Source organism: Anguilla anguilla, chromosome 16, assembly GCF_013347855.1.
Source record: "Anguilla anguilla isolate fAngAng1 chromosome 16, fAngAng1.pri, whole genome shotgun sequence".
In the NCBI taxonomy this organism is placed as follows: Eukaryota; Metazoa; Chordata; class Actinopteri; order Anguilliformes; family Anguillidae; genus Anguilla; species Anguilla anguilla.
Genome location: NC_049216.1, coordinates 33,492,575 through 33,518,935, shown reverse-complemented (window position 1 = coordinate 33,518,935; position 26,361 = coordinate 33,492,575). Strand labels below are relative to the sequence as shown.

The following is a 26,361-nucleotide window of genomic DNA, read 5'->3' as shown; positions in this document are numbered from 1 at the left end:
ACACACACACACTCACACACTCACACACACACACACACACACACACTCACACACTCACACACACACACACACACACACTCACACACTCACACACTCACACACTGACACACACACACACTCACACACACACACACTCACACACACTCACACACTCACACACACACACACTCACACACTCACACTCACACACCGACGGTGAAAGGCTGCCATGTTAAGGTACCAATCAGCTCGTTGGGAGCAGTTAGGGGTTAGGTGTCTTGTTTCGGTCTGTGAGATGACTCCTCCGGTCCGTGTAAGTGTGCTGTACGTAGCGCTGTTCTCTGGTCCCGCCGACAGTGCCGCTCTTCCTGGACCAGGATTAAGCTGTTTTATGGGCTTGGAAATCTCAGACCGTCGTGGCGAGCCTTCAGTCTGCACCACCACCCGGAAATCCCACGTGTTTTTGAGATGAAGTTGCTGCGCGGAGGAAGTCTGGAGAAGGCATTGTTTCCTCTCCACTCAGAAAGGGTGTTCTGTTTACCTCAGAAAGCATGTTTTTCCTGTAGCCATTTTGCTTGTGAGGTCCGGTCTCTCCAGAAGAAGACTGTTTGGCAGCAGTGGGGATGCGTGTGCACTGTTTGTCCTCTCCTCAACGCCCTTGACTGCACTCTTCCTCTTTCTTTTATTGTTTCCTGGTGGCAGTTGGGCCCTCTTGATTAGCTGTTCCTGTTCCCCTGATAAACAGCCCCCCCCCCCCCATCTTTAATCTCCTCATGCAAGGGGGGTCTGTAAAGTTTTTTTTTTTTTTTTTAAGTACGGCAAAACGTCTGAGAGACTGAACACAGAGTCTGCGAGACTGAGCGTAGAGTCTTAGAGACTGAGCGCAGAGTCTGAGAGACTGAGCGTAGAGTCTTAGAGACTGAACACAGAGTGTGAGAGACTGAGCACTGAGTCTTAGAGACTGAGCGCAGAGTCTGAGAGGCTGAGCACAGAGTCTTAGAGACTGAGCGCAGAGTCTGAGAGGCTGAGCACAGAGTCTGAGCAACTGTGCACAGAATCTAAGCAACTGAACACAGAGTGTGAGAGACTGAGCACTGAGTCTTAGAGACTGAGCGCAGAGTCTGAGAGGCTGAGCACAGAGTCTGAGAGGCTGAGCACAGAGTCTTAGAGACTGAGCACAGAGTCTGAGAGACTGGGTTTCATATTTGATTTACAATACTTTTACCCAGTAAAATTCCTGAAGATTGCTGACAGTAAAAAAAAAAAAAAAAAAAATCTATTTTTGTCAATATTCAAAACATAATTTGGAAACATGAACATGTTTGTGTTAAGATTTTACGAGCGTCTGAAGAGTAAAAGCATCTCAGATATGTGCGTTTGATCTTGCCTGTGTGTGGCTGCTCACTGGCTGCCAATCAAAACCCTCTTCCTCCAGAAACACGCTGTGGCAAACCCAGGGTCAGAGAAAAGCGGCCTGCTCTCCCCAGACGCAATTAGCCCCCCCCCCCCCCCCCCCCCTCCGCTCCCCTCCCCTCCCCTCGCTCTCTCTCGCCCCAGAAAACAAGTCGTCGGTGACTTCGCTGTCCAAACACAGCCTCCCCGAGCACCACTTCAGAGCTCCGCCTCTGATCGCTGTAAAAAAGCTTTTTGGCCGTAATGACGGCTCGAGGACGGACGGGCTGCTCGAGCAGATTAAAGGGTCGGCTTTTAAACGTGCGCCAGGCGAGGAGTCCGCGGGCCCGTGGCCGAGAGCAGGGAGAAGAGAAACGGGGCCCGGGGGGGGAAGATCCGTGAGGTGCGATTACCCGCTCCCCGCGTTCGTCCGCACGGGTGCTAAACGCTAATGTTGCTAGCTTAATGCCGCCTTTTGAAAGTTCTCTGCTTTTAAAAAAAAAAAAAAATGGAGTAACTGAAGATTCCGCTCCCATCTCCCTTGCAGCCTGACTGGGATTTTGGGAATAACTCTTCCGGGTTCTGCAGCCTGACTGTAATTTTGGGAATAACTCTTCCGGGTTCTGCAGCCTGACTGTAATTTTGGGAATAACTCTTCCGGGTTCTGCAGCCTGACTGTAATTTTGGGAATAACTCTTTTCCGGGCTCACGGGAGAAGTGAGCACAAATAGGCTGACTTGGGAGAGTGATTCAAAGAAGACCACTGATTTCACCGGAGAATAAGGAACTCCTGCATAAAAATCACCTAAACCATTGGTGTCCAATCTTACCCAAAAACAGCCAGAGTGAGTGCAGGTTTTTTGTTTTAGCCCCAGCACTACAGCACCTGAGTCTACTAATGAACTGATCATGGGTCTTCAGTCAGGAGCTTGATGAGTAGAATCAGGTATTATAGTGCTGGGTTGAAAACAGAAACCTGCCCTTAGCTTACTCCCTCGGCTCTGTACCTTACTCCTGAGTTTTATACCTTCCGTTTCTTTCTATTTGGCAGGGACATTTATCATGCCTACACTGCGCAGCTAATTAAAAAAAATTTTTTTTTTTACTTAAATTAAATTTAAAGTTAAATATAGTTCCTCATTTATACACCAGCATCTTCTGAAGCAGAAGCTTAATGTGCCTTGTGCTCGACTCCACGGGAGATTAAAATAAGGACTAATTAAAAAAAACACCCTCAGTCACTGTATTTAACACCCCATCTGGAATTATAGGTGTCTCAGATATTCTTGTTTACTGTTGCACTAATGCAATCAGGGGACTGAGCACTGTGGGCCATCTCTCTCTTATTCTAGTCTAACGCATTAACAAGTTCCCTTTTCTTTTGTTTGATTATACGCTGTGTAAATGTGCTTCTTAATAACTGTGTTATAACTACGTAAATGGCTTCGTAATAACTGTGTAATAAATGTGTAATAAGTAATGCTGAAGATGTTCTCTCTCTGCTTCTTGCAGATCAGCCAGATGCTGGGAAATGAGATCAAATTTGCTGTGAGGGAACCCGTGGGCCTCAGGTAAGAGAGTGCCACCTACTGGCCGTGGGGAGAAGTGCAATGTGCCGCGTGGAGGTTCGTTTGTCTCCAGCAAGCGGTGTTTGAGTAATGCCTTGATGAGCCACTGAACTCAAACATGCAACTTTTTCTGTCCAGGTGTCTTACTTTAGCCCCAAATAATCGTCCAATCCTAGTCTAATCCCTCTGAATCGATATTCATAAAGGACGTGTGCTGCAGCCAGGACAGGGGATTGTAATAATAATAATAATAATCATAATAATAGATTATGATAGATTTATGTATTTTATTTATATACTGCTTTTTCTCAACCTCAAGACACTTTGCAATATACATAATGAAAACTAGATAATGCAAAACAGAAAGTACAAGTGCAGCAATGAGACAATACAGCAGTAAGATATAGTTAAGGCAGCTAGTGAGAGATGCAGAGAGAAAGATTGGCGTGGGTGTGTGGGAGTGTGAGGATGGGGGGGCAGGGAGATTTGCGGGGGGGGGGGGGATTTTAATTATATCCAATTTTGAATAGATGGGTTTTGAGACGGGAGGTGAAGGGGGGGGGGGTGGGGTGAGTCTGAGTTTCGGGACAGATGGGGGAAGTGAGTTTTGGAGTCTGGGTGGAATATGAGAGAAGGCTCTGTCACCAAAGCTGCAGAGGTTTGACGATGGGGCCAGGAGGAGACTTGCAGTGGGGCACCTGAGGGACCCGGGGGGGGGGGGGGGGGGGAGAGGTTTTTAGGGATGGAGGAGTTCAGAAAGGCAGGATGGGGGGAGATTACGTAGGGCTTTGAAGGCCAGCCGGAGGATCTTTACAGTCCATCCGTTGTTTAATTGGGAGCCAGTTGGAGGTTTGTTTTTGGATTGTCTGCGGTTTGTGGAGGGATTTGGAGCTGATGCCCAGACAGGAGAGTGTTGCGGTCGTCAAGACGACTGTGGATACATGAATGAATGAGTGTTTTTCGGCGACCCCGCACACAAAAGTGTTTGTTTGAAAAGAGCACGTTTAGAGCAGGTGAAGATCTCTGTTATATATATTCTACATTTATATAATATCTGACCCTCGCCCCTATTCTGTATTGGCATATCTTTGGTGTTGTGCATAAACCTTGTCCCTGCCAAAAAAAAAAATGTGATGGAACAGCAAATAACTGTTACTTTTTTTAGAATTTACCAATGCAAAGCATTATGGGTTTATAACCTTGGGTTTGTATCCAACGCTGTTTCTTCATGAGAACTTTCGTCATGTGATCAAGAAGATCAGAGCTTGAGTCTGAGCCTGAGGGCGGTGTTCCGCTGGTGGTGTCCGCTAACCGGAAGTGCACCTTTTCTTCGGTTGCAGGGTCTGGATCCTGGTGTCGGCGATCCTCTTCACCAGCATGGCGGTAATGGTGAGTCCTGCGCGTGAAATAAACCCGCGAATAAAACTTATGAATGAATGACTTATGAATGAATGAATGACTGGCTGTCAGGGGGGAGTCTGTGTTTGTGTCTGTGTTATGTCAGCGTGTGAAACCATAACGGGAATTCACCGTGACGTTTGCGTTTCTTTGTTTGTCACGGTGTCTTTTAATCAAATAGTCATTTCACAGTAATGATAATAATAATGATAATTTTTTTTCTTGCGGTGATCTGACAGTAGATGACTAGTAATTTCAAAGGACGTTTTTTTAATACAAGAGATAGGCATCATCCAATTATTTAGCATATTAGAACTGGCTTCATGAGACAGAACTGTGGACCTTTCCAGAATGTTAATATCTAGATAAGTATGTATAAGCGTACTGATCTCGTTGGGATATTAGGAGCAAACCGACATTTTATAACAGTCTTTATGGAGGCTGTTTGGCCTGCCAGAAAGTGCCGGCTCTGTTGCTTAGTTAAGGGCCCGTCAATTATCTGCAAGAAGCACTAAAGCTCGACAACTTTACTTCAGGTACCATGTAAAAATGTCTTGAAGTAACATAGTAAAATGATGTGTGAAATAAAGACGGAAAATAAAATGAAACTTCCCCCGTCAGACGGCTCAGGAAGCATCTTGCTCATATCTGTCTCGTGGGCTTGACTTGTTGACTGTGATGTCATAAGGGGCAGTGGTGACATCACATGCTTTGGGTGGAGAGCCCGTGCTTGTCTGCTCTCTCCTGAATTGATTGGTAGAGGCTGTGAGTGCTGAAAGCTTGAGCGTGATTGGGCAGTGATTGCCCGTACGACGGTCCGTGCTCCCATTACGTGTAATTTATGTAATGCGTGTGTGTATATGTGATATTTATCATATGTGCTTCTGTCTGCCTCAAACGGCTGAGGCTCTTTGTGTGCCGTTGTGATATTGTGCTGGTGTTGCGTGTAGCGCTCCAAACTGGGACAAAGAAAGCGAGGGAATCGTAAAAATGGGGTGATTATAAAGAGCTGCCTTGCTTCGTTTCTTGGCTGTGGGAGGGTGTGGGCACGATGGCAGAGAGGGCTTTGCAATTTGCGATTCTATAATTGGAGGAGGAAAAAAAAAAGCTTTGAAATAATGACTGAGGTATGGAGGTGGGTGAGAAACAGTTTTTTTTTTTGAAGTCTCCCTCCAAACACAAGAAAAGAAATAATAAAACAGTCATGTTTTGGAAGGGGCTCTGTTTGGGTTTTATCCGAATATTTTGAAATCAGGAGGAGGGGAGGGGGTGATCAGAAGCCTGTTTATTGAAAGCAATGTTTTTAAAAAATTTAGTCTTACATTTTAGCCTGCTGTGTGTCAAGATGATTGACAGCTATTTAAGCCTTCCTTTCCTAGTACGCCTCCAGGCTGTCCCATCGGCCTTTGTTCCCCAAAAAGGCTGCCAATCAGTGACACCTGGCTGAGTGACAGGTTAACCAGTGGGGGGGGGGGGGGGGGGAGAGTTTCGTGAAATTGTCAGGAAGCTGGGACTTCTTACACTGAAGCTTGTGACCCAGTGCAGTTGTTAATATTGTGAACGGGGCTCTTCTCCATTTTCTTTTGCAGGCGTTGGTGTTTCCTAACCAGCTGTACGAGGTGGTGTTTGACAAGGAGCTGTCGGTTACGAGCATCTCCATCCGGCTGTACGGGGGGGCGCTGCTGAGTGAGTCACCCTTACCTGCGTCAGGTCTATGAGCTGTTATTATTCATACACCTGGGTCCTTACCTGCGTCAGGTCTATGAGCTGTTATTCACACATCTGGGTCCTTACCTGTGTCAGCTCTATGAGCTGTTATTCACACACCTGGGTCCTTACCTGCGTCAGCTCTATGAGCGGTTATCATTCACACACCTGGGTCCTTACCTGCGTCAGCTCTATGAGCTGTTATTCACACACCTGGGTCCTTACCTGCGTCAGCTCTATGAGCTGTTATTCACACACCTGGGTCCTTACCTGCGTCAGCTCTATGAGCTGTTATTCACACACCTGGGTCCTTACCTGCGTCAGCTCTATGAGCTGTTATTCACACAACTGGGTCCTTACCTGTGTCAGATCTATGAGCTGTTATCATTCACACACCTGGGTCCTTACCTGCGTCAGCTCTACGGGCTGTTATTCACACACCTGGGTCCTCACCTGCGTCAGGTCTATGAGCTGTTATTCACACACCTGGGTCCTTACCTGTGTCAGCTCTATGAGCTGTTATTCACACACCTGGGTCCTTACCTGCGTCAGCTCTACGGGCTGTTATTCACACACCTGGGTCCTCACCTGTGTCAGCTCTATGGGCTGTTATTCACACACCTGGGTCCTTACCTGCGTCAGCTCTACGGGCTGTTATTCACACACCTGGGTCCTCACCTGCGTCAGGTCTACGGGCTGTTATTCACACACCTGGGTCCTTACTTGTGTCAGGTCGAAATAGTCTCTGATCTAAAGGAATTTTACCTTTGTGTCCAAAGGGTCGTATTTCAAGTACATATTAGGCCCCCAGTGTGGTTTTATTCCATTTTTTTTGGGTAACCAGAAGCTGGGTCCCCTGCACCCTGTGGGACGCAATTTTAATTAAATTCTGATTTCCATCATGATTTTTAAAAAACATTTGGCAAAACTATATTCACAAGATCTTCACTCTGATCAAACTCTGGGCCATAGGACTATATCTGTTCTCCTCATTTTGTATTCATGTGCACTTGTACGCTCACGTTGCCTGTGACCATCTGACGCTGATTTAGTGCTTGACACAGAATCGGGCTGTCATTTTATGAAACAGGTAATAGGATGACCCCGTGTCGCTATGGAGACGGCAGGGTCGGAGCAGGATGAAACCTCCAGGGGGGTTGTGGGTAGAACAGAGCGTGTGGGTGGGCCGTGGGGTCTCGGGGGAACCTCAGGCTCGTGGAGGAAGCGTGCTGCTCGCTCGCTGGTTTAATTAATCAGGAGCGCAGCCTGGAGACGCCCGCCAGCTCCTCCTGCAATAAAACTGAGAGAGAGAGAGAAGGGATTAGAGATATGAGTCATTAGCGCGTTAGCATGCTGCCATTAATCAGTTATCCATGAAGCGGAGCGGAGGTGGAGGAACTGCCTGGTGATTGGTGGGGGTGGAGAAACTGCCTGGTGATTGGTGGAGCTTGAGGGACCACCTGGTGATTGGTGGAGCTTGAGGAACTGCCTGGTGATTGGTGGAGCTTGAGGAACCGCCTGGTGATTGGTTGAAGTGAAGAAACCACCTTGAGATTGGTGGTAGTGGAGGAACTGCCTGGTGATTGGTGGAGGTGGAGCAGAGTTCACCAGTGTGAAATCGCCTGGTCGTCATGCAGTAATGAGACCAGATCCTGAGAGGATAAGACTTTACCATCATCATCATCATCACCACCCGCATTAATGATGCACACACTGAATTACTTTTTTGTGTTTGTCACTGTGCTAAATGAAAGTACTGCAATGAGTGTCTGCTACAGTAGATGGACACTATGCCTTCTGCATGGGTCACACAGCTGAAAAACAAAGCAGTTTTTCTGATTGAATACAGATGCACCCTGTCGGACCTGTGGTACAGCTGACTGTGATTCTCCCTCTATATCCTGTGTATAATTTAACATGACACTGTACTGACTGAATCAGTCCATGGTCAAGTCCTTTATTTGAAATACTTTAGACAGGTTCATGAATAGAAGACATGACAGGACTGACCCCCCCCCCCCCCCCCCCCCCTTCTCCCGCAGGTATCTCCTTAATCATGTGGAACGGGCTGTACACGGCAGAGAAGATCGTTATACAGTGGACGTTGCTGACAGAGGCCTGCTATTTTGCTGTGCAGTTTTTGGGTGAGTACCCCCCGCCCCCCCCCCCCCACACACAGACCACTCCCCCCCCTCCCCCCAGCTGAAAGTATACAGTGGCAGTACGAACACAACCCCACTACCCCACATCTGTTTTGTGCACAATTACAAACATTCATTCAGCCTCTCCCGCGCCACTGTAAATGTGTATCGGACAGAGTGTAGCACGGTGGGTAAGGAACTGGGCTTGTAACCGAAAGGTCGCAGGTTCGATTCCCGGGTAAGGACACTGCTGTTGTACCCTTGAGCAAGGTACTTTACCTGCATTGCTTCAGTATGTATCCAGCTGTATAAATGGATACAATGTAAAATGCTGCGTAAAAGTTGTGTAAGTCGCTCTGGATAAGAGCGTCTGCTAAATGCCTGTAATGTAATGTAATGTATCCCGGTTCAGTCCTCTCTTTCCAAGTGTCTGAATGAGTTTGGAGCAATGTCGCCCTCTTGTGGCAGACTGGTGGCATTACAGATGCGCTGGTCTTGTGAAATGACCTGGAACCTGGAACATATCACAAGTGACCAGCAGAGGGTGCAACAGCAACACCCGAGTTCCCAAAAGTTAGAAAAAATATTTTATTTTCATATTTAATAGATGTCATGTTTTATACTTTCAGGCAATGTTTTTATTTCCGCATATATGGTAGAATTGAGTTTTTTAAATAGTTATGCTTTACTGAATGGCGACATGTCTTCTGTTGATTCATAAAATAATGGTGTAGTAATTAAAACACGCGTGTATGTCCCAGCGTGTGAGGCAGCCGCTGAGTTCCGCTGTAGCAGATCGCTAACTCGCCTGTCCTTGCAGTGACGTCCTTCACCCTGGTGGAGATCGGCTCGGTGTCCAACGCTGCCATCCTCCTCCTCCTCAGCAGAGTGCTCTTCCTCGTCGTCAGCCTCTCGTACTATTACCACCTCGGACGGAGGCCCAAGAAGATCTGAGGGGTTCTGGAGGCGTCCAGGGCGGGGTGGGGCGGGACCAGGAAGTGGCGGCGTCTGGATGTTGGGGTCACATTGTACAAAAAGTGTGGGTACACCATTGTCTAAAATTCCCAAGCCCCACCCACCGCTCCCTCTATCCTATCTGGACCAAACATGACCAAAACCACACCCCTTTTGTTTTACACTGCAGAATCTCTCTCATAGGGCACATACAGATCCAAAAAGAACCCCCCCCCCCCCACCCCATGTTTTAGTAGATTAAGTGAATGGTCTTGTTGATTGACAGGCTTGCCCCCCATGCCCCCCCCCCCATTTTTGTATAGGAAGCAGCCAAAACATTGGGGTTCACACATGGCTGTGAAAGCAGTATTAGAAAGGGGGCGGTGCATTTCAGACAATGGGGTGCCCATCTTGCTGTCTCGGCTCCTCCCCCAAGTCATGTGACTCGTTGTGTATGTTCAGTGTAAAGGGCACGTAGGCTGGACTCGGGCAGTGTGCGTTCCGCGTGCAGGACTCTGTGTGTTTTGAGCTCATTCAGTACCGAGCGTGTGCTTGTGTGCAGCAGTAAAGTAGAGTCGGCGTTTGTTGTGCTCGGTTGCCTAGGAGATGACCTTCAGCTTCCTGTTCCGCGACCTCAGGACCTCCCTCGCTGGTGTAGCGCTTTCAGTTTAACTAGGGAAAGAAGACTCTCAGCTCTCTTCAAGAGTTAAGTTCACAGAGAGTTCAGATAAAAACAGTCTCAAGCGAAGCTCTATTCAGTAATTAATTATAACTGTGAAAGAGTTGGGATTTAGGGGTTTGCTTCTATTATTAGTGTTAAACAGGACCCCCCCCCCCCCCCCCCCCCCCCGCCTCCCCCAACCCCCCAGCCTTTGAGAGCTCAGGGAATCTGGTCTTTGTTCACCATCACTCCTGCCTGATAACGCATAACAGAATGGAAAAAGAAAGGGGTCTAATGTGTACCTGAAATATTTTAACTCAGTGGTCCCCTCTGTGCCCTCTGGGGGGGGGGAAGGGGGGGGGGGCACAGGGAGACAACAGAGGGGATATGGTGAGGGTTGACGGAAAAGGGCACAATGCAGTGAGTGAGTGAGTGAGTGAGTGAGTGAGTGAGTGAGTGAGTGAGTGAGTGAGTGAGTGAGTGAGTGAGTGAGTGAGTGAGTGAGTGAGTGAGTGAGTGAGTGAGTGAGTGAGTGAGTGAGTGAGTGAGTGAGTGAGTGAGTGAGTGAGTGAGTGAGTGAGTGGTTTAAAAATTTCCTATTATCAAAAACAAAAAGTTTGGGAACCACCACTGAACAATTTAGATTCTGATCAAATTTTAAAACACTCCTGCAGATCCCTGAGAATTTTCAACAAAACCTACTAACCAAAATGTACAATTATGGAAAGATGATTTTGTATCATACTAATGATGACAATAAATGTTTCTTGAAAAAGATGTGAGTAATTTTACTGCCATGTAAAGGGTGTTTAAAGTATTTTGGTTATTTGTGTGACCCTGATCAGAAAGGAACTTATGCTAGGGAAATGGTGGTCCTTATTTGGACACCACAGATGAGTGATGAGATCAGTACAAGATGCATTTCAGAGAAGCAGAGGCTTGTTTTAAATTCTGTTCAAATTAATTAATGATGCTACCCTGATTAGAATGCTCAGTGCTCCTACAAGAGACCCCTAAATTCTGCATGCACCCCCCCCCCCCCCGATCATTACATGCATGGGCCTGTTTGTCTGTATGGTTTCTCTCTCTTGTTTCTTCAGCAGCTTGTGTTGAGGTTGTAAAAAAAAAAAAAAGAAATCCCACTGGCTTACCCCTTCAAAAAGCACAGAGCATGTTTGGTGTAGCACATTGAGAATTACACGCACATATATTCACAGATTAGATTAGCGAAGTTTTCAAACACAGCATATCCGTAGTGTTGCCTTAACTAAAACTAAATGTGAAGAGACGGTGTTTTATACGTGTTCAGTGCGGTGTACATAGCGCTATCGATAGACGTTAGCGCCATCGCTTTATTTAAAGAGCAGGAAGGTGTACATTTAGCTGTTTGTGAAGCGAGCAATCTGTTTATACAGTGGATGTGGTTTTCAAGGATACTCCACCGTGTCATTGAATTTGTTTTTTTTTTTTTGTTTTTTGTCTTTGTTGGTTTGGAGACAGCATTTTCAACACTAAATCCGGTGCATTAAAGTAGCATGTTTTGTAGCACAGATGAGATTTGAGGTTGTTTTGCATAATTTCCGGTGATCAAATTTCTACTACGAGGACGATGGGAATAGGAATTAATAAGGCTGAAGTTTTTACCGGTTTTACTCTAGTTTGACACTAAATGAAACGCGCGTTGCCTTGAAAATGCATTCCCAGAACATGTATATTTGAGAGTGCACACACACACGTTACAGTGCGAGAGAGTGGAAGTCATCCCCCCCCCCCCCAGTTCTGATTTGCGTATACCTGCAGCAGCAGCTCCTGTAGTTACCTGTTTTGGGTCGGCTCAGTTTTCTCCGGGACGTCCCATAAACGTGGTACCGCACTGCTGCCCCCCCCCCCCCCTTCTCTCCTTCCACAGGGGAACTAATGGAGTTCCAAGCCACTCTGCTTCCACCAACATCACTATCACCCTCTTAAGTCTGGGGTCTCTCCGTATGCTGGGGGGGGGGGGCTTAGTAAATGACTGTGATCAGAACATGCTGGGGATGGGGGGTGAGCGGTGGAGGGGGGGGTGGGGGGGGGTGAGATGAGTAGCAGTCGTTTCTCTGGTTCCTTTCATCTACTGTGGGGACCGCAGCTGTTCTCGTTTGTGGCACAGGTGTTCCCGACGATCAGACATGTTGAATTCAGGGGGCTTGATTCTACAGTCTCCCCGTCACGTGCGGCGCGTCAGTTTATCCTCTTTGTTGTTTTTAATTAAGGGCTGCGGCACTCCCGAAGGAACTCGGCCGGGGTGCGAAAGCGGTCGTTTCCTCCCTCGTCTCCGAAGATTAGGCTTTTAGAAAAACAGTTGCATGAGACGTGCGTGCCTGTTCAAGCGGCTATTTCAGCACCGTAGGGGGAAGTGCGTTCTCGCAAATCACCGTTTTAAATCCACATCCTTTTTTGTTTTGACGAAACGTCGCTGCTCTAGGATGAGGACGTTAGCGCTGGGGTTTCAAAGAAGAGAAGTTTTAAAAAAAAAAAGCTAATTGCTTGTTTATAGTTTTTGGCTTGTGTGTGCACATGGCTCACTTTTTCCATTTCTATGCTCAGTCCTTGTTTTAGACTCTCCATGTCCTGAACACAGTGTAAAGGTTTGGTTTTTGCTTTAGTGTTGCTGCAAAACTACAGCAATGTTGTGAGAATGTAAACACATGCTGGATGGGTTCACGTGGAAAAAAAACCGTCACTTCTACATCTGGTACAAACCTGCTTCTTTTCAGGGCTCCAACTTCCTGGAAAAAGAAAAAAACTGAGTGTGTAAATGCTGTTTAATTTTATGTTATTTTTATTTTGTTTTTTTTATGAGTTCATATTCCAATTCTACTTGAAAGGAAAATGGTTGTTGTAGATTTTGCATTGTTTTTTTTTTTTTGCTTTGTTCTGGAAAAACAAAAATAAATTTACATATTGTCCTCAATGGAATATTGTGTATTTATTCTGTAAAAATAAATATATTCTCTCTTTCTTTTTTTTTTTTGCAAGGTTTTGTGTGTTTTTCTTATCGGGTGAAGGAGGTAAGCACTGGCCGTGTTTCAGTTCTGCTTTAGACCGGACTGGAGGCATATTTTTAGTCTAAAATTATGTTACCCAGTGGGTGCTTTAACACCCAATCCCCCCCCCCCAAAAAAAAAAAAAAAGTTTAACTACTCCTGACACATTTATCCAACAGCCACTGGGTGTAAAATGGTGGCTATTTTCAGACACAAGCACAAGGAAGCGTGTTTAAAACAGGGTCTCGGACACGACAGAGATGTGTTCCGTGCAATATAAATATGTAATAAATTGTAACGATCACAACATTACCAAGAATCTGTTAACTGGACTTTTTTTTGTGTTGTTAATTAGGTTTATTTTATTTTAAGGTCAAATGTGATTTATTATATTTATAAAGCATATAAATTGGATTATTGATATAGAAATGAATATAAACAAGACATTCTTTAAAGGGAAACTATTTCTTTCCAAATTTCTGAGAACTCATTTGCGGACGCCCATGGGTTCCCGGCACAGAAGTCTGTGAACCCTGACGACCCGTTTAGGCTGTGAAGTCCCCACCATTTACACTCTGCAGTTCTTAACTTCACCAGCAGATGGCAGATGTTTCGCCCACCGCTAGTCGCTCTAAAATCAATGAGCCCTCCGCAGCCTGTGCTCTTTTAATGAGAGATGCCCTCTGGTCCGTGGTATTTTATTTGGTGGGATCCGCATATTCCGGATGAGTGATTAGGGTGATTAATCTCATTTACACGGGCGAAATGAGCGCTAGGTGTTGGACTGAAATGAGCCCTTGGCAGCAGGGGGACTGGGTGAGATGCATATTTATGCTTTCCATTGATCAGCTGCAGAAAGGTCGCACCACCACCATCTGCCTGTTCAGGCTGAGGCGCATTTGCAGTGGGAGTGCACTGATAACATTTTAATTCATAAAGCAATGACTCTGTGTGTGTATAATGTGTTTTGTGGGTGCGTGTGTATGTATGTAGTCTGTGTGTGTGTATGTACGTAGTCTGTGTGTGTGCGTGTGTGTATAATGTGTTTTTGTGTGTGTGTGTGTATGTATATAGTCTGTGTGTGTAATGTGTGTATATTTATGGATTCATGTGCATGTATATAGTCTGTGAGTGTGTGTGTGTGCATGTGTATATAGTCTGTGAGTGTGTGTGTGTGTGTGTGTGTGCACGTGTATAGAGTCTGTGAGTGTGTGTGTGTGTGTGTGTATATAGTCTGTGAGTGTGTGTGTGTGTATATAGTCTGTGAGTGTGTGTGTGTGTGTGTGGACGTGTATATAGTCTGTGAGTGTGTGTGTGTGTGGACGTGTATATAGTCTGTGAGTGTGTGTGTGTGCACGTGTATATAGTCTGTGAGTGTGTGTGTGTGTGTGTGTGTATATAGTCTGTGAGTGTGTGTGTGTGTGTGTGTGTGTAGTCTGTGAGTGTGTGTGTGTGTGTGTAGTCTGTGAGTGTGTGTGTGTGTGTGTGTGCACGTGTATAGAGTCTGTGAGTGTGTGTGTGTGTGTGTATATAGTCTGTGAGTGTGTGTGTGTGTGTGAGTGTGTGTGTGTACGTGTATATAGTCTGTGTGTGTGTGTGTGTGTGTGTGTGTGTGTATAGTCTGTGAGTGTGTGTGTGTGTGTGTGTATATAGTCTGTGAGTGTGTGTGTGTGTGTGTGTGTGTGTGTGTACGTGTATATAGTCTGTGAGTGTGTGTGTGTGTGTGTGTGTATATAGTCTGTGAGTGTGTGTGTGTGTGTGTGTGTGTGTGTGTGTGTGTGTGTGGTGTATATATAGTCTGTGAGTGTGTGAGTGTGTGTGTGTGGACGTGTATATAGTCTGTGAGTGTGTGTGTGTGTGTGTGTGTGTATAGTCTGTGAGTGTGTGTGTGTGTGTGTGTGTATATAGTCTGTGAGTGTGTGTGTGTGTGTAACAGCGAGAGTATGAACACTTCAGGGTCAGAAAAAGGACCTGTTTGGCTGTACAGACAGTGGCCGTTCCCCACCAATGGACTGATTCCAGGGCAACGAATGATGGTGTCCCACCAGAGGAGTGGCTCTCTAAAGACCTGGGGGAGGGGGGGGGGGGCAGTGGGGGCTGACCACCTGCAGGAAACTCACTGTCCCACCTGTGCTCTCTGTGGGCTTGGGCGGCCTCTGTTCTGCTTGCTTTCGCTTCTGTCCCGTCCTCTATCTTTCCTTAGCAGAACAATGCACCATTTTTTCCACTGTATGTAAATAAAAATGACTTGCAGCAGTCATATTTGGAAGAGAGTGGGTTAAGAGCGCAGTTCCAATAGCTGCCACACGGCGGAGACACTTTTTGTTATGCTTTCCTAGACCTAACCGAACTTCAGCGCTTTTATTCTCACAACACGCTGCCTGGTCTTCAGAGAGCACGGCCGACATCTGTCGCAGTTCTATCACTACTAATTTTCCAGAAAACGTAAGTAGTTTGTTTTGCGAACCGTTTGGGAATTAGGAGAAAAGTCGTTGAAGTGAAGGCTTACCTTTTCCCTTCATGATTTCACTGGCGTATTTTAGTAGCCTACCTAGCCAGCTCGCTAATGTTAGCTAGCAGCAAAGTTTAGAAAAGTTTATGGAAAAATCGGTCGCGTTTTATCTAGGCTAATTTTGTGCCAGACACGGAGAACGAAACTTAGATCACAAGATGGTTATGAACCTGAGCACTTTGTATCTGGAAACAGTCCGTTGCTCAGATTAATTTTAGGCACTGTTTGCACTATCACATTTAGATGCGTATAACGTTAGTCAATTATTCCCAGTGCTACGGTTTTGTTTTCTGATGTGTAAAATGAATTGGTTTTGCTGATGTGGCATTGAACAGAAATGGTGGTGCTTCATAATCCACTTCGTCTAATTGAAAGCAGGTGTTGAGGATCGGAGACGACTGTGGTTATGATTGCTTACATGTAAGACAACATTAATCTAATTTCGTGTTGTTTGCATTGGCTCTTTTGACTGTTTCGGTTTTGTTAACTGGGGCAATCGCACCAGCGGAATATTAGGATAACATCAGTATTGCAGTATGGTCCCACACGAGTAGCGTACGAGTTGCACGTGTTTGTTTTTTCCCCACTTGGCATCAAGGATTCGTAAAAACCCGCGCACGATACTCACAGGTGTTCAGTGACGGTACAGTTACCTGCTGTGCGACCTGGAGACTGAGCTGGAATGGAGGATACATTCCGCTGTCAGACTTGGGTGTATCCCGGTGGAAAGTTTGTCTAAAGGGCAGTCCGTAGAGTTGCTCACGGACAGCGCACTGACTGTCAGTAATTATTCACGCATACAGAGCTGATGTCGCGTTTCTATCACTGAATCTGTTTGATTCTCACGACAATTGATTATTGTTTGTTGGCTGTAGTTCATTTAACGCGTCACTGTGAAAACGAGTGTATCTGATTCGGGGTAATCACCTTTTACTTTTTTTATTCCTAATAAAGCGCAATACTTTTAACGTCACTCGCTGAAACTATTAAGGAACGCCTTTTTTACGTCTCATTTTTTGTCAGCATTAAAACGAATAGATGGTGGTGCTTTTTATGCGAAAGTTGAAAGTTTCTGTGCTTTTTGGGAAATTACCGCGCGGGATGTTTTCTGAAGTTTCAGTCGTGCTGTTGAGTAGGGTGATCCAAAAGCCGTTTCGTGTGTCATCAGCAAACTGTTGTAAAACAATCATAGCGGTAATAATGCGTATAAAAGCACAACGGGGCCGCACCCAATAGCGACGCGATAGGTGAAATGAAACTACACGTGAGTTAGTTGGGAAATGACATTATTCTATGCAGCATAAACAATCTATCCCAAGCTTTCGTGAAAATACCGAGTCCCCACCACTGCCGCGTGCACCTAAAATGACCCAATCCTGCCCATCCTGCACTGGGGGAAACTGAGTCACTCCACTGCGGGTTATTTCGCAGGCTCGCGGTACAGGAATCGTCGTGATTGACTGTAGCCTGTGAGGTTCTGGAATTTACCAGAGACCACAACTCGGCGGGCCTTCCCCGGTGACATCGCCGCTGATTCACGGTCTGGGGTGAGTCACTTTTCACGGACTCACGTGCGCAATGGTGGGAGTCGGGACAGGTGCAGACCTGGGCTAAATACAGTATCCTCCAAAATCATTGGAATCACGGTGGAGTGAAATGTGTTATTTATCCTTTATACTTTATAAGGCATGTGGATTTGAGATCAAAAGATGAATATGAGACAACTTCAGAAAATCAGCTTTTAATTTTCACGATATTTAGATACGTATAGCCTATGTTTTTGTTTCATACAAAAACAGCTCTAGAGGTATACATGGAAATACCATGAATTAAAAGCTGATTGTCTGAACTTTTGTCACGTTCATCTTTAGATTTCTCATCCAAATGTATTGAGTGTATGGGAAAAATAACACATTTCACACAACCGGTTACATTGACCCTTCAGGGGTTAGTACAATCACTTGATGAGCCTGTTGGCTGGCTGTTCGACAAGGTCAGGAACATCTGTCTTCACTGACTTTGGGAACAAAAGTCTAATTTGGGTCTAACGGCTTGCTGGACATTCTCATGGATCTGCAAGCTTTATTGTTTTTAGATATTACCTGCATATATAAAGATTAGACGCCGTTCATATAAGCTGTATTTGTCCTGGTCAGGTGTTTGTGTGCGTTATTGGGACTGGCGGCAGGACGAGTTTGGCGGCGCTATGTTTGTTTGCCGTAGTCCGTGTTGAACGTGGACGAGCGCCGGAGCCGTGCCGTGGTTTACCGCGCTCTCGTCATCGGTGCGCGTGGCTGCTAAGCGTGAACAGTGTGTGTCAGTGACTGGTGCGTTCACCCATTCCCCTGGATATTTTTGGGGAATCCCCTTTTTAAACTTTTTAAATGTTTTTTATTTAACCGAAAGACTAACCGTGAATGTGTTTCTCTCTGTTCTATGTGGCGAGGTTTAGAGGCGCGTTTTTACTGCCTTGGCTTGTTTTTGTCCGTACCTTTCTCATAGCGGTTTGTTAGCACGGCGTTGGTAAACCCGGCGTCTACCACATACCCTCATTTTTATTTTTTCGCTGTTTTCCCCCTGGTTGGTTATAAACACGGTTGGCCAACATGTGGTTCTCGTTACACATTCCCCTGCACAGACAGACTTTTGCTTAAATGGTTTCTCCATTCTCCATCGTAAACAGACCTCTTGTTGTTGGCCTTGAGTCATTTCTGAACAGAGAAATCCTTCACGGGACTTCACGAGGAAATTTGGAGGGAAACTGGGGGGTTCCCAAAACAGCCAGATAAGAAGGATTTATTTGAAGGATTTCCTGTGCTAAGTTTCAATAATGTTGTGTTTGGAATTGTCCTCAGTGTTACAAGCAGAGACTCATTCTGTGATATGGGCAAACTGCATTTAGGACAGACTATGGACAAAAAAAAAAAAAAAAAACCTTTTCATACCGGTAAAATTCCTGATTGCTGATTACTGACTGTTGCAAAAGAAATGTCAGTTTTCACCAACAAAATTCACAGGATCCCTGTGGTGTTTTCAGGCATTTGCAGCTCGTAGAGCAGTGGTAACCAACCCTGTTCCTGGAGATCCACCGTCCTGTAGGTTTTCACTCCAACCCTAACAAAGCCACACCTCATTCAATAGGTAGCAAAATCATGTTGAGCTGCTCATCAGTAGAGTCAGGTGTGCCAAATTAGGGTTGAAATGAAGACCTACAGGATGGTGGATCTCCTGAAACAGGGTCGTTTACCACTGATGTAGTGAGTTGAAGTATTTTAAATACATATTTGACCCTGATTTCAAACCACAAATATTACTTTGGTAGTATAACACAGTATATCTGAATAGGGCCTAGGGCACAAGTCCCCCCCCAAAAAATTTTTCTGAAAGTGGTGAGATGGTCTTTGCACAGATTGGCCTCAAACGTTTCGGCAATATGGAGGAGCCTCCTTGCCATCTGCAGCATATGGACGGAACACATCGCGCTGTTGAAAAATTGATTCGAAGATAAAAAATTCAGATCCAGCATGAGGCTGCCGTCTGCTTCGTTGTGCTAAAGTTCAGCTCGAGCGTCATCGGTAGCTGTGACTTTTTACGCGTACTTTCCCCATCCACTCAAGAACGTTTAAGACCTGTGCTGCTCCTTTTTCTTTTTCTTTTTCTTTTTTTTTGTCCCTTGTGATGGCGGCTTCGTCCTTCATGTCGGCAACACTGTGGCTCCTCGCTGTCGGAATGATAATCTGCGTGGCGAAAATGATTCTGGAATCATTTATATTTTTTTCGAAACATTGTTTCCGGAATGTTTGACGTGTCGAACGCTCACTTGCTGTGCCTTCGAGGTTGAATTACCGTGTTTGAATTCTCACGGTGGCAGATGGGGAAGAGAAACTGTTATTTTAATCGGGGGGGGGGACAGAGAAACTGATGGGGGGGGGGGAGTGGGGCAGATAAACAGTTATTATAATCAGAGTGGATTATGCGTAGCCCTGAGCAGCACAGGCCGTGCTGTCCCAGACTAACAAACCCCCGGCAGGACAGATAAGCTCTGTAGCCATTTTTTTCTTTTGTTGGCATTGCTGTGCTCTGGTCCGTACAGGACAGGGGCTCTATGAGGGACCAGGGAATTTAGCCCATTTTACAGTTTTAAATGGGTTGTCCCTCATCTTTTTTGTACTGCAGGGAGGCCTGTCTTTCCACCATGTTTCCTGTTCGGCTTCCTGAAACTACATCTCCCATAATGCACTTCTCTACCTATCGCATCACAATATAAAAAAAAGAAAAACACGTGGTGCAGTTTGGGATGATGTAGCACTTGGGGGGGGGGGGGGGGGCGGGGGGGGGGGGGGGGGTTGGGGGGCATCAGCACTGTCTGCATGGAAAGGGGGAGGGGGTGGGTGTGTTGATGAGCTCACACGCCTGTGCCTCGCTTGGGAAACCCCGCTTTTCCTGGGGTGACCCGTCGGCAGCCCCACTGGGAAAGAAGGGGTTTTGAAACAGAAATGGAGGCCATTTCCTTCCAACAAAGTGTCCAAAGACGTTTCAAAAGTTTGTTTTACTCTTACCTTCTTTTTTTACTGTCTTGCTTGCTGCACTTCCCTGTCCTGAAAGGCTGGCCTATGTGCTGTTTCTCTCTCACGCTCTCTGTCCTGTCCCTAGCCTGAGGAAATGAAGCTTGGTTTCCCATCAGATTTTCAGGGTCGATCTTAACTTTAGCTGTGATCGTCAGGCTCTTGGGTTATTGGGTTCAGTGTGGAAGTGTGGGTTTAGAATAAGGGCTAGAGGACTCTGTTCCTGGGATGCTTGGTAGCATGTGTGAGTGTGAGTGTGAGTGTGAGTGTGAGTGTGAGTGTGAGTGTGAGTGTGTGTGTGTGAGTGTGTTGTGTCTGTGTGAGTGTGTGTTTGTGTGTTGGTGTGTCTGTGTGAGTGTGTTGTGTCTGTGTGAGTGTGTGTTGGTGTGTGTGCATGTGCGTGCGTGCATGCATGTGTGTGTCTGCTTGTGTGTGTGTGTGCATGTGTGTGTCTGCTTGTCTGTGTGTGTGTGTATGCATGTGTGTGTCTGCTTGTCTGTGTGTGTGTGTGTGTATTTGTGCATGCTGTGTTTTCTATTCACACCATCACTATCTGGCCTAGTTGTCTATCAACAGTGCTGTTCTCTTGTGTATCAGACCACAGTTTAAAAAAAAAAAAAAAAAAATACCCCAAGGTTAGCCTACATGCAGGCTTCCGCTTCCACTCACAGCCTTATCAGAGATGGCAGATAAAGTGGATGAGTGCACTAATTCAGCAACTCAGAGCAGAAGTTGGCAGGAGGTCCTGAGACAAACAGATAGGCCTTGTTATCTGACTGAGTTACCGAGCTGAGACTCTCACACACTTTCCTGGGCTGAATTAGCCAACTTGTCAGGGATTTTGTGGTGAAGTCTTCATAAGTGTCTGGGGGGGTTATTAAAAGGAGTAACTGTGTGTCTGTTAGCAGAATTATCCAGCTTGTCAGGGTGGCTGTGGTAAAGTATACATGTGTGTCTGGTGGGTTATTTAAAGGAGTAACTTGTCCTGCTCAAAGGAGGGTTTGTTAGTGGCCGCAGTCAATCTGATTGAGACGGGTCTGTCTCACCAGGAAGTGTGTGGACACACACACGCACACACACACACACGGAGTCACACACATACACACACACACACAGACTCACACATACGTGCACACACACAGACTCACGCACAGACTCACACACACACACACACGCATGCACACACACAGACACGCACACACAGACTCACACACGCGCGCACACACACAGACACGCACATACACAGACTCACACGTACGCACACACACACTCACAGACACACATAGACGCGCACACACACACACTGATAAAGGGTGTTTTTGTTGAATGTAGGGAGAGTTGAAGGCCTTCATCAGTACAGTATCTACACATTCAGTTATTTCACTTTTTTATTTCTGTCCCACAAAGATCAATTCAAAGCTTTCTGGAATGAAATTCTTGCATTCAGGCTTTTGAAGAAAGATATTAATTGTACCATTTTATTTGGAAGGTCCTAGTTTCCACCCACGTTTCCTTTCTTATTATAGATATATAATCATGTTCTATTATATTACCATTACTCCTTACCACTGCTCCTTCATAAAGGCTTTTAATATGAAGGATAAAAATGTATACTTTTATTGATATAATTTATTGAAGCAGTGATAAATGTCCTGGTAAAATACTGCGCTTGGCCTGATTAGAGCCCTCTGTTTCACTGCGTATCTCACCCGGTTAATGGGGGCTGGCACAGTTTTGGAGCCCTGCCCTCCTGTGCCTGAGTGAGCTGGCAGATCCGTGCGTTCTCTCCGCCAGCTGCTTCGGCCGTGGCACCGCAGAATCAATCACATCATCAATCTCAACATCAATCACAATCGCAGAATCAGTCACAGAATCAATCACATCATCAATCTCAACATCAATCACAATCACAGAATCAGTCACATAATGAATCACTATCACAACATCAATCACATCATCAATCACTATCACCAAATCAATCACATCATCAATCCCAACATCAATCACGTACATAATCAATCACAACATCAATCACAGTCACTGAATCAATCACATCATCAATCACAATCACCAAATCAATCACATTATCAAGTACAACATCAATCACAATCACATAATCAATCACCAAATCAATCACAATCACCAAATCAATCACATCATCAATCACTATCACCAAATCAATCACATCATCAATCACTATCACCAAATCAATCACAACATCAATCACAATCACCAAATCAATCACAGAATCAGTTACATCATCAATCACATCATCAAGCACATCATCACAACAGTGGCTCCAGTTTTTGCTGTTCACTGGGCCAGTGGTTATGGAGGCTGAAACTTGTGTTGGGGCAGGGTGTGCTGGGGTTGAGGGTTGGGGGTTTGGGTTTTTTTTGGTGGGGGAAATACCGTTGGCTGGACAGCTGTGGCCACACCTGCTGTGTTGCGTTTCTTTAGACATGGCTGTGTAAGTCTGTGGGGGTTTGAGGCTGTAGGGCTGTGGGGGTTTGAGGCTGTAGGGCTGTGGGGGTTTGAGGCCTTGGGGCTGTAGGGCTGTGGATGGAGGACTGCCAGCTTCGCCTGCCAGAGAAGAGCGTTTGGTCTCTCTGTGTGTTAGACCCGCCAGCCTGATGGGAATTGAACTGTTTCAGCCTGCGGCGCAGAGCTGGTGAGCACCTGCGCTCTGGGCCTGTGGTCCTCGCGTGGTTTTGAGCGGACCGTAAACGCTGCTGTTATAAACGGCCTCGTTCAGCCCTGGGCTGCGTGGTTTAAATTAGCAGCTCGGAGCCGTGTGTCAGTTAAGCGGATGTCGGGGCTGCGGGGGTGTGGTGTGGGCGTGGCTGTGGGCGTGGCGTGGGCGTGGCTGTGGCGTGGTTTGGGCGCGGCTTTGGGCCTTGTGACTGCGCCATCTCCGCTGTGGCTCAGGCAGCTGTGGAGCTGGGTGGTGCGGTCGCTCTGCAGCTAGTGCAGGGCATCCTGTTTTTGACCGTGACCCCGTGTGTAGACGTCTCTCTCTCTCTCTCTCTCTCCCTCTCTGTGTCTCTATCTCTCTATCTCTCTCTCTCTCTCTCTCTCTCTCCCTCTCTGTCTCTCTATCGCTCTCTCTCTCTCTCTCTCTCTCTCTCCCTCTCTCTGTCTCTCTCTCCCTCTCTGTCTCTCTATCTCTATCTCTCTCTCTCTCTCTCTCCCTCTCTGTCTCTCTATCTCTCTATCTCTCTCTCTCTCTCTCTCCCTCTCTCTGTCTCTCTCTCCCTCTCTCTATCTCTCTCTCTCTCAGAGCTGCAGATCTGCAGTGCTTCTCTGGGTCTCCATGTTTCCTGCACTGCATCCTCAGTCCCTCCCATATCACCCTGGCTGGACAGGAAGAGCCGAATCTGGGCGGCTTTCAACCCGAAATGTGCTCATGGAGGCAAAAATCGAGCCTCGGCTGTCATTTTATTTATTTAAACAGGATGTCCCTTTGAAATAAAAAAAAAAAAAGATTGTGAATTTGCCAAGGTGGAGACAAAGTCTGGGGTGAAAATATGCGTAAGAGAAACAGAAGTTCTGCAGAAACGTGATCTGTCATGTTCCTCTCAGCATTTTTGTGCCTTCAGGAACAAAAAGCTCTTTTATCACACCTGCTATTCTACCAGCTTGCCATCTTTTGATGGGTGTCTGCCCCCTCCCCCTTCCCCCAGGGGTAAAACTGTAGAAGAAGAGCGGAGCTGAAAGCAGTGATGTCATCTGCCAGCTGTTACTGGGTCTGTAGAAGGCTGAGATCCTTACTCCTGATTGGTTCTCTCTCTCCCACAGCACCGGAGCCATGGGGAAAGGCTGCATCACCGCCACCAAGTACTTCCTGTTCCTGTTCAACCTCCTCTTCTTCGTAAGTCCCTGCTGGTCACGTGATCGCATCTCGTTCAAAGTGTACACGTTTGGGATGAGACCCGTCAACCCGCTGTTGCGTTTGGGATGAGACCCATCGACCCACTGGTGCAGTAAACCACACCACACTGTTCACTGGCCTTAGAATCAAATGCATCTGTAAATGGAGGCATTAAGTCATTTATAGAAAAGCCCACATAGACTGTTTCATTCATGAGCTGAATTTGAGTTCATTTTCTGAATCTTCTGAATCAATAATTATTCAATGTTACCAAACTGAAGGTTCGCCAGAAAGAAAAACAAATTATTTTTGAGTGACTTTATTTTGAAGAAGTCACTCAAAAATAATTAGTTCCGCTTTCTGGCAAACCATCAGCTTTGTTATATTAAATTATATTAAATTATTAAATTTTATGTAAGTTATTAAATGGCAAACAGGCCCAGGATGAGAGAGCCTCAGCTCCAGCCGGCGATCGCTTCCTTACCCCCCTTCCCCCGGACCTCTGCCCTGCCCCCGTCTGTATCTGAAGCGGCAGTAGGTGGCAGTTGACGGGCAAACATCGCTAAACGAAAACAAATCTTGTTTGGCTCGGGTATAAATATCCATATCAGATATCACATGAGTTCTTCCAAATAACAGAACATGTTACGGGAACTGAACTGGCTTGAGTTCTGAGTTGAGTAAACTTTGCCAACAACTGCCACAGTTGATGCAGACGGGGTGGGGGGGCGGGTTACCAGTGTAGATCTTATCATTTGCTTTTCAGCAGGCCTATGATATTTGAATACTTAAGCAAATTCTCAGATAATTTGAGTATGCAGTTATCTGAAAAAGCCTGAGGCACGCGCTCACTCACCTGTGGCATGCTGTCACTCCAGGCAGGGGATCACCGCCCAGGTGTGCAGTCCTCCTCGTAGGATGCAGGTACCATAGAGTCCACACGATGTGGTCTGCGTGCCGCTCCTGTTCTCTCGTATAAAATATCTCATTTGTGCGCAAACAGGACACGTTTCTCCACAGAGTCGCTTAGGACAGTGGTTCTCAAACTCGGTCCTGGGGGACCCCTGTCTATGCTGGTTTTCATTCCAACCTCAACAGCAGTCCCAGAATTTTAGCAAGCTGTTAATTTTTCTTATTTAGGTGCTTTTCATGTTCTTGAGCTGGGGTCCCCAGTCTTATCCAGAAAGGGCCAGTTGTGGGTGCACACACCTGATCCTGATTCTACTAATCAAGGTGCTCAGCAGTGACTCTAGTGATTGATTAGTGGAACTAGTGCTATTTCCTGTTGTTTTTGTCTAAATTAAAAACATTTCAGTTCCACTTTTAAAATGCACTTTGTGCCGCTGTCTGTAGGCTACTTTTCTAGAAGGGCTAGTGCTGATCTGGGTTCAGTTTGATCTTTTAGCTCACAAGGAACCCGTCCCACCCATTGCACAAGCTTCTCCCATCCAGCGTAAAGTCCATAATAAAATAAATGCACTCATCTAAAGCCGACCTAATAAGTGTGTTTTCCGCTGTGTTGTGCAGAGGTTAGAGTTGTGTTGTGCAGAGGTTAGAGGTGTGTTGTGCAGAGGTTAGAGTTGTGTTGTGCAGAGATTAGAGTTGTGTTGTGCAGAGGTTAGAGTTGTGTTGTGCAGAGGTTAGAGTTGTGTTGTGCAGAGGTTAGAGGTGTGTTGTGCAGAGGTTAGAGCTGTGTTGTGCAGAGGTTAGAGGTGTGTTGTGCAGAGGTTAGAGTTGTGTTGTGCAGAGGTTAGAGTTGTGTTGTGCAGAGGTTGGAGGTGTTTTGTTAAAGGTTAAAGGTCACGCAGGCTGTCCCCTGCTGTCTCATTGGCCGTTCACATTTCTGTTTTTTTTTTTTTTTTTTTTCCCCTCCCAGATTTTCGGAGCTCTGATTTTGGGATTCGGGCTGTGGGTTCTCCTGGACAATCAGAGCTTCATCGCCGTCCTGCGTAAGTACCTCCTCCGCCCCGCGGTTCGGTCACTTGGCGGTTGGCGGGACGGCCCGTGGAATTCCCAGGGCCGCCCGCTGCCACGGTAACATCTGGGCCCCATGAAGGAGGACTCCGCGGAGGAAGCTGGAAGGGAGCGCGGAAAGTTTGAAGTTTTAATCGAAACCCTGCCGCCGCTGAGCCTAACAAATCTGCCCTGTTCCAAACCCCGAGATCGACTCGGAATAAAATAAAAGCCAGAGCAATAAAACAAACCCAGCTGCAGAATATCCAAAACACATGAGCTTCAAATGTGCTCTATCGGAAATAGTTTTAACCGGCAATCAGAGGGGGAGAGGATGTTGTGAATTTTCTCTCCGGTCGATCAGTGATGTGGAAGACCTCACGCTCTCGTTCCGCTCAGTGGGGTCACAGCGTGGGTTTGATTGGGAGGAGTTTGGCTGCTTGACGTTCTCCGGCGGTTGGTGAAGTTTCTGTAACCCAGACAGCTGCAGGAAATGCCGCAGCTCCGCGTCTTCCTGTGCTTCTGTGATCCTTATGCCCCAAATCCACTGCCCCAGAACTACTGCTGCCCCAAATCTACTGCCCCAGAACTACTGCTGCCCCAAATCTACTGCCCCAGAACTACTGCTGCCCCA

At 46.3% G+C, this 26,361-nt stretch overlaps 2 protein-coding genes across 3 annotated transcripts in view; both read left to right on the top strand.

Annotated features, from left to right (window-relative positions):
• Window positions 1–9,983, top strand: part of LOC118215763 (tumor protein p53-inducible protein 11-like) — a 55,809-nt gene extending 45,826 nt beyond the window's left edge. Inside the window, exons 4-8 of the mRNA XM_035396746.1 lie at window positions 2,884–2,942; window positions 4,280–4,328; window positions 5,927–6,023; window positions 8,087–8,188; window positions 9,006–9,983. Of these exons, the coding sequence (XP_035252637.1) occupies window positions 2,884–2,942; window positions 4,280–4,328; window positions 5,927–6,023; window positions 8,087–8,188; window positions 9,006–9,139 (441 nt within the window). The 3' untranslated portion in view covers window positions 9,140–9,983. The remainder of the gene's footprint in view (window positions 1–2,883; window positions 2,943–4,279; window positions 4,329–5,926; window positions 6,024–8,086; window positions 8,189–9,005) is intronic.
• A 5,130-nt stretch (window positions 9,984–15,113) lies between these two features.
• The window catches only part of LOC118215657 (CD82 antigen-like), a 26,029-nt gene continuing 14,781 nt past the window's right edge, over window positions 15,114–26,361 (top strand). The window contains exons 1-3 of one of the 2 annotated variants that reach the window (XM_035396579.1): window positions 15,114–15,271; window positions 23,702–23,774; window positions 25,651–25,723. In XM_035396579.1, the coding sequence (XP_035252470.1) occupies window positions 23,712–23,774; window positions 25,651–25,723 (136 nt within the window). In that variant the 5' untranslated portion in view covers window positions 15,114–15,271; window positions 23,702–23,711. Of the gene's footprint in view, window positions 15,272–16,812; window positions 16,886–23,701; window positions 23,775–25,650; window positions 25,724–26,361 lie in introns of those variants that run through there. The other variant, XM_035396580.1, reaches the window with a different exon arrangement.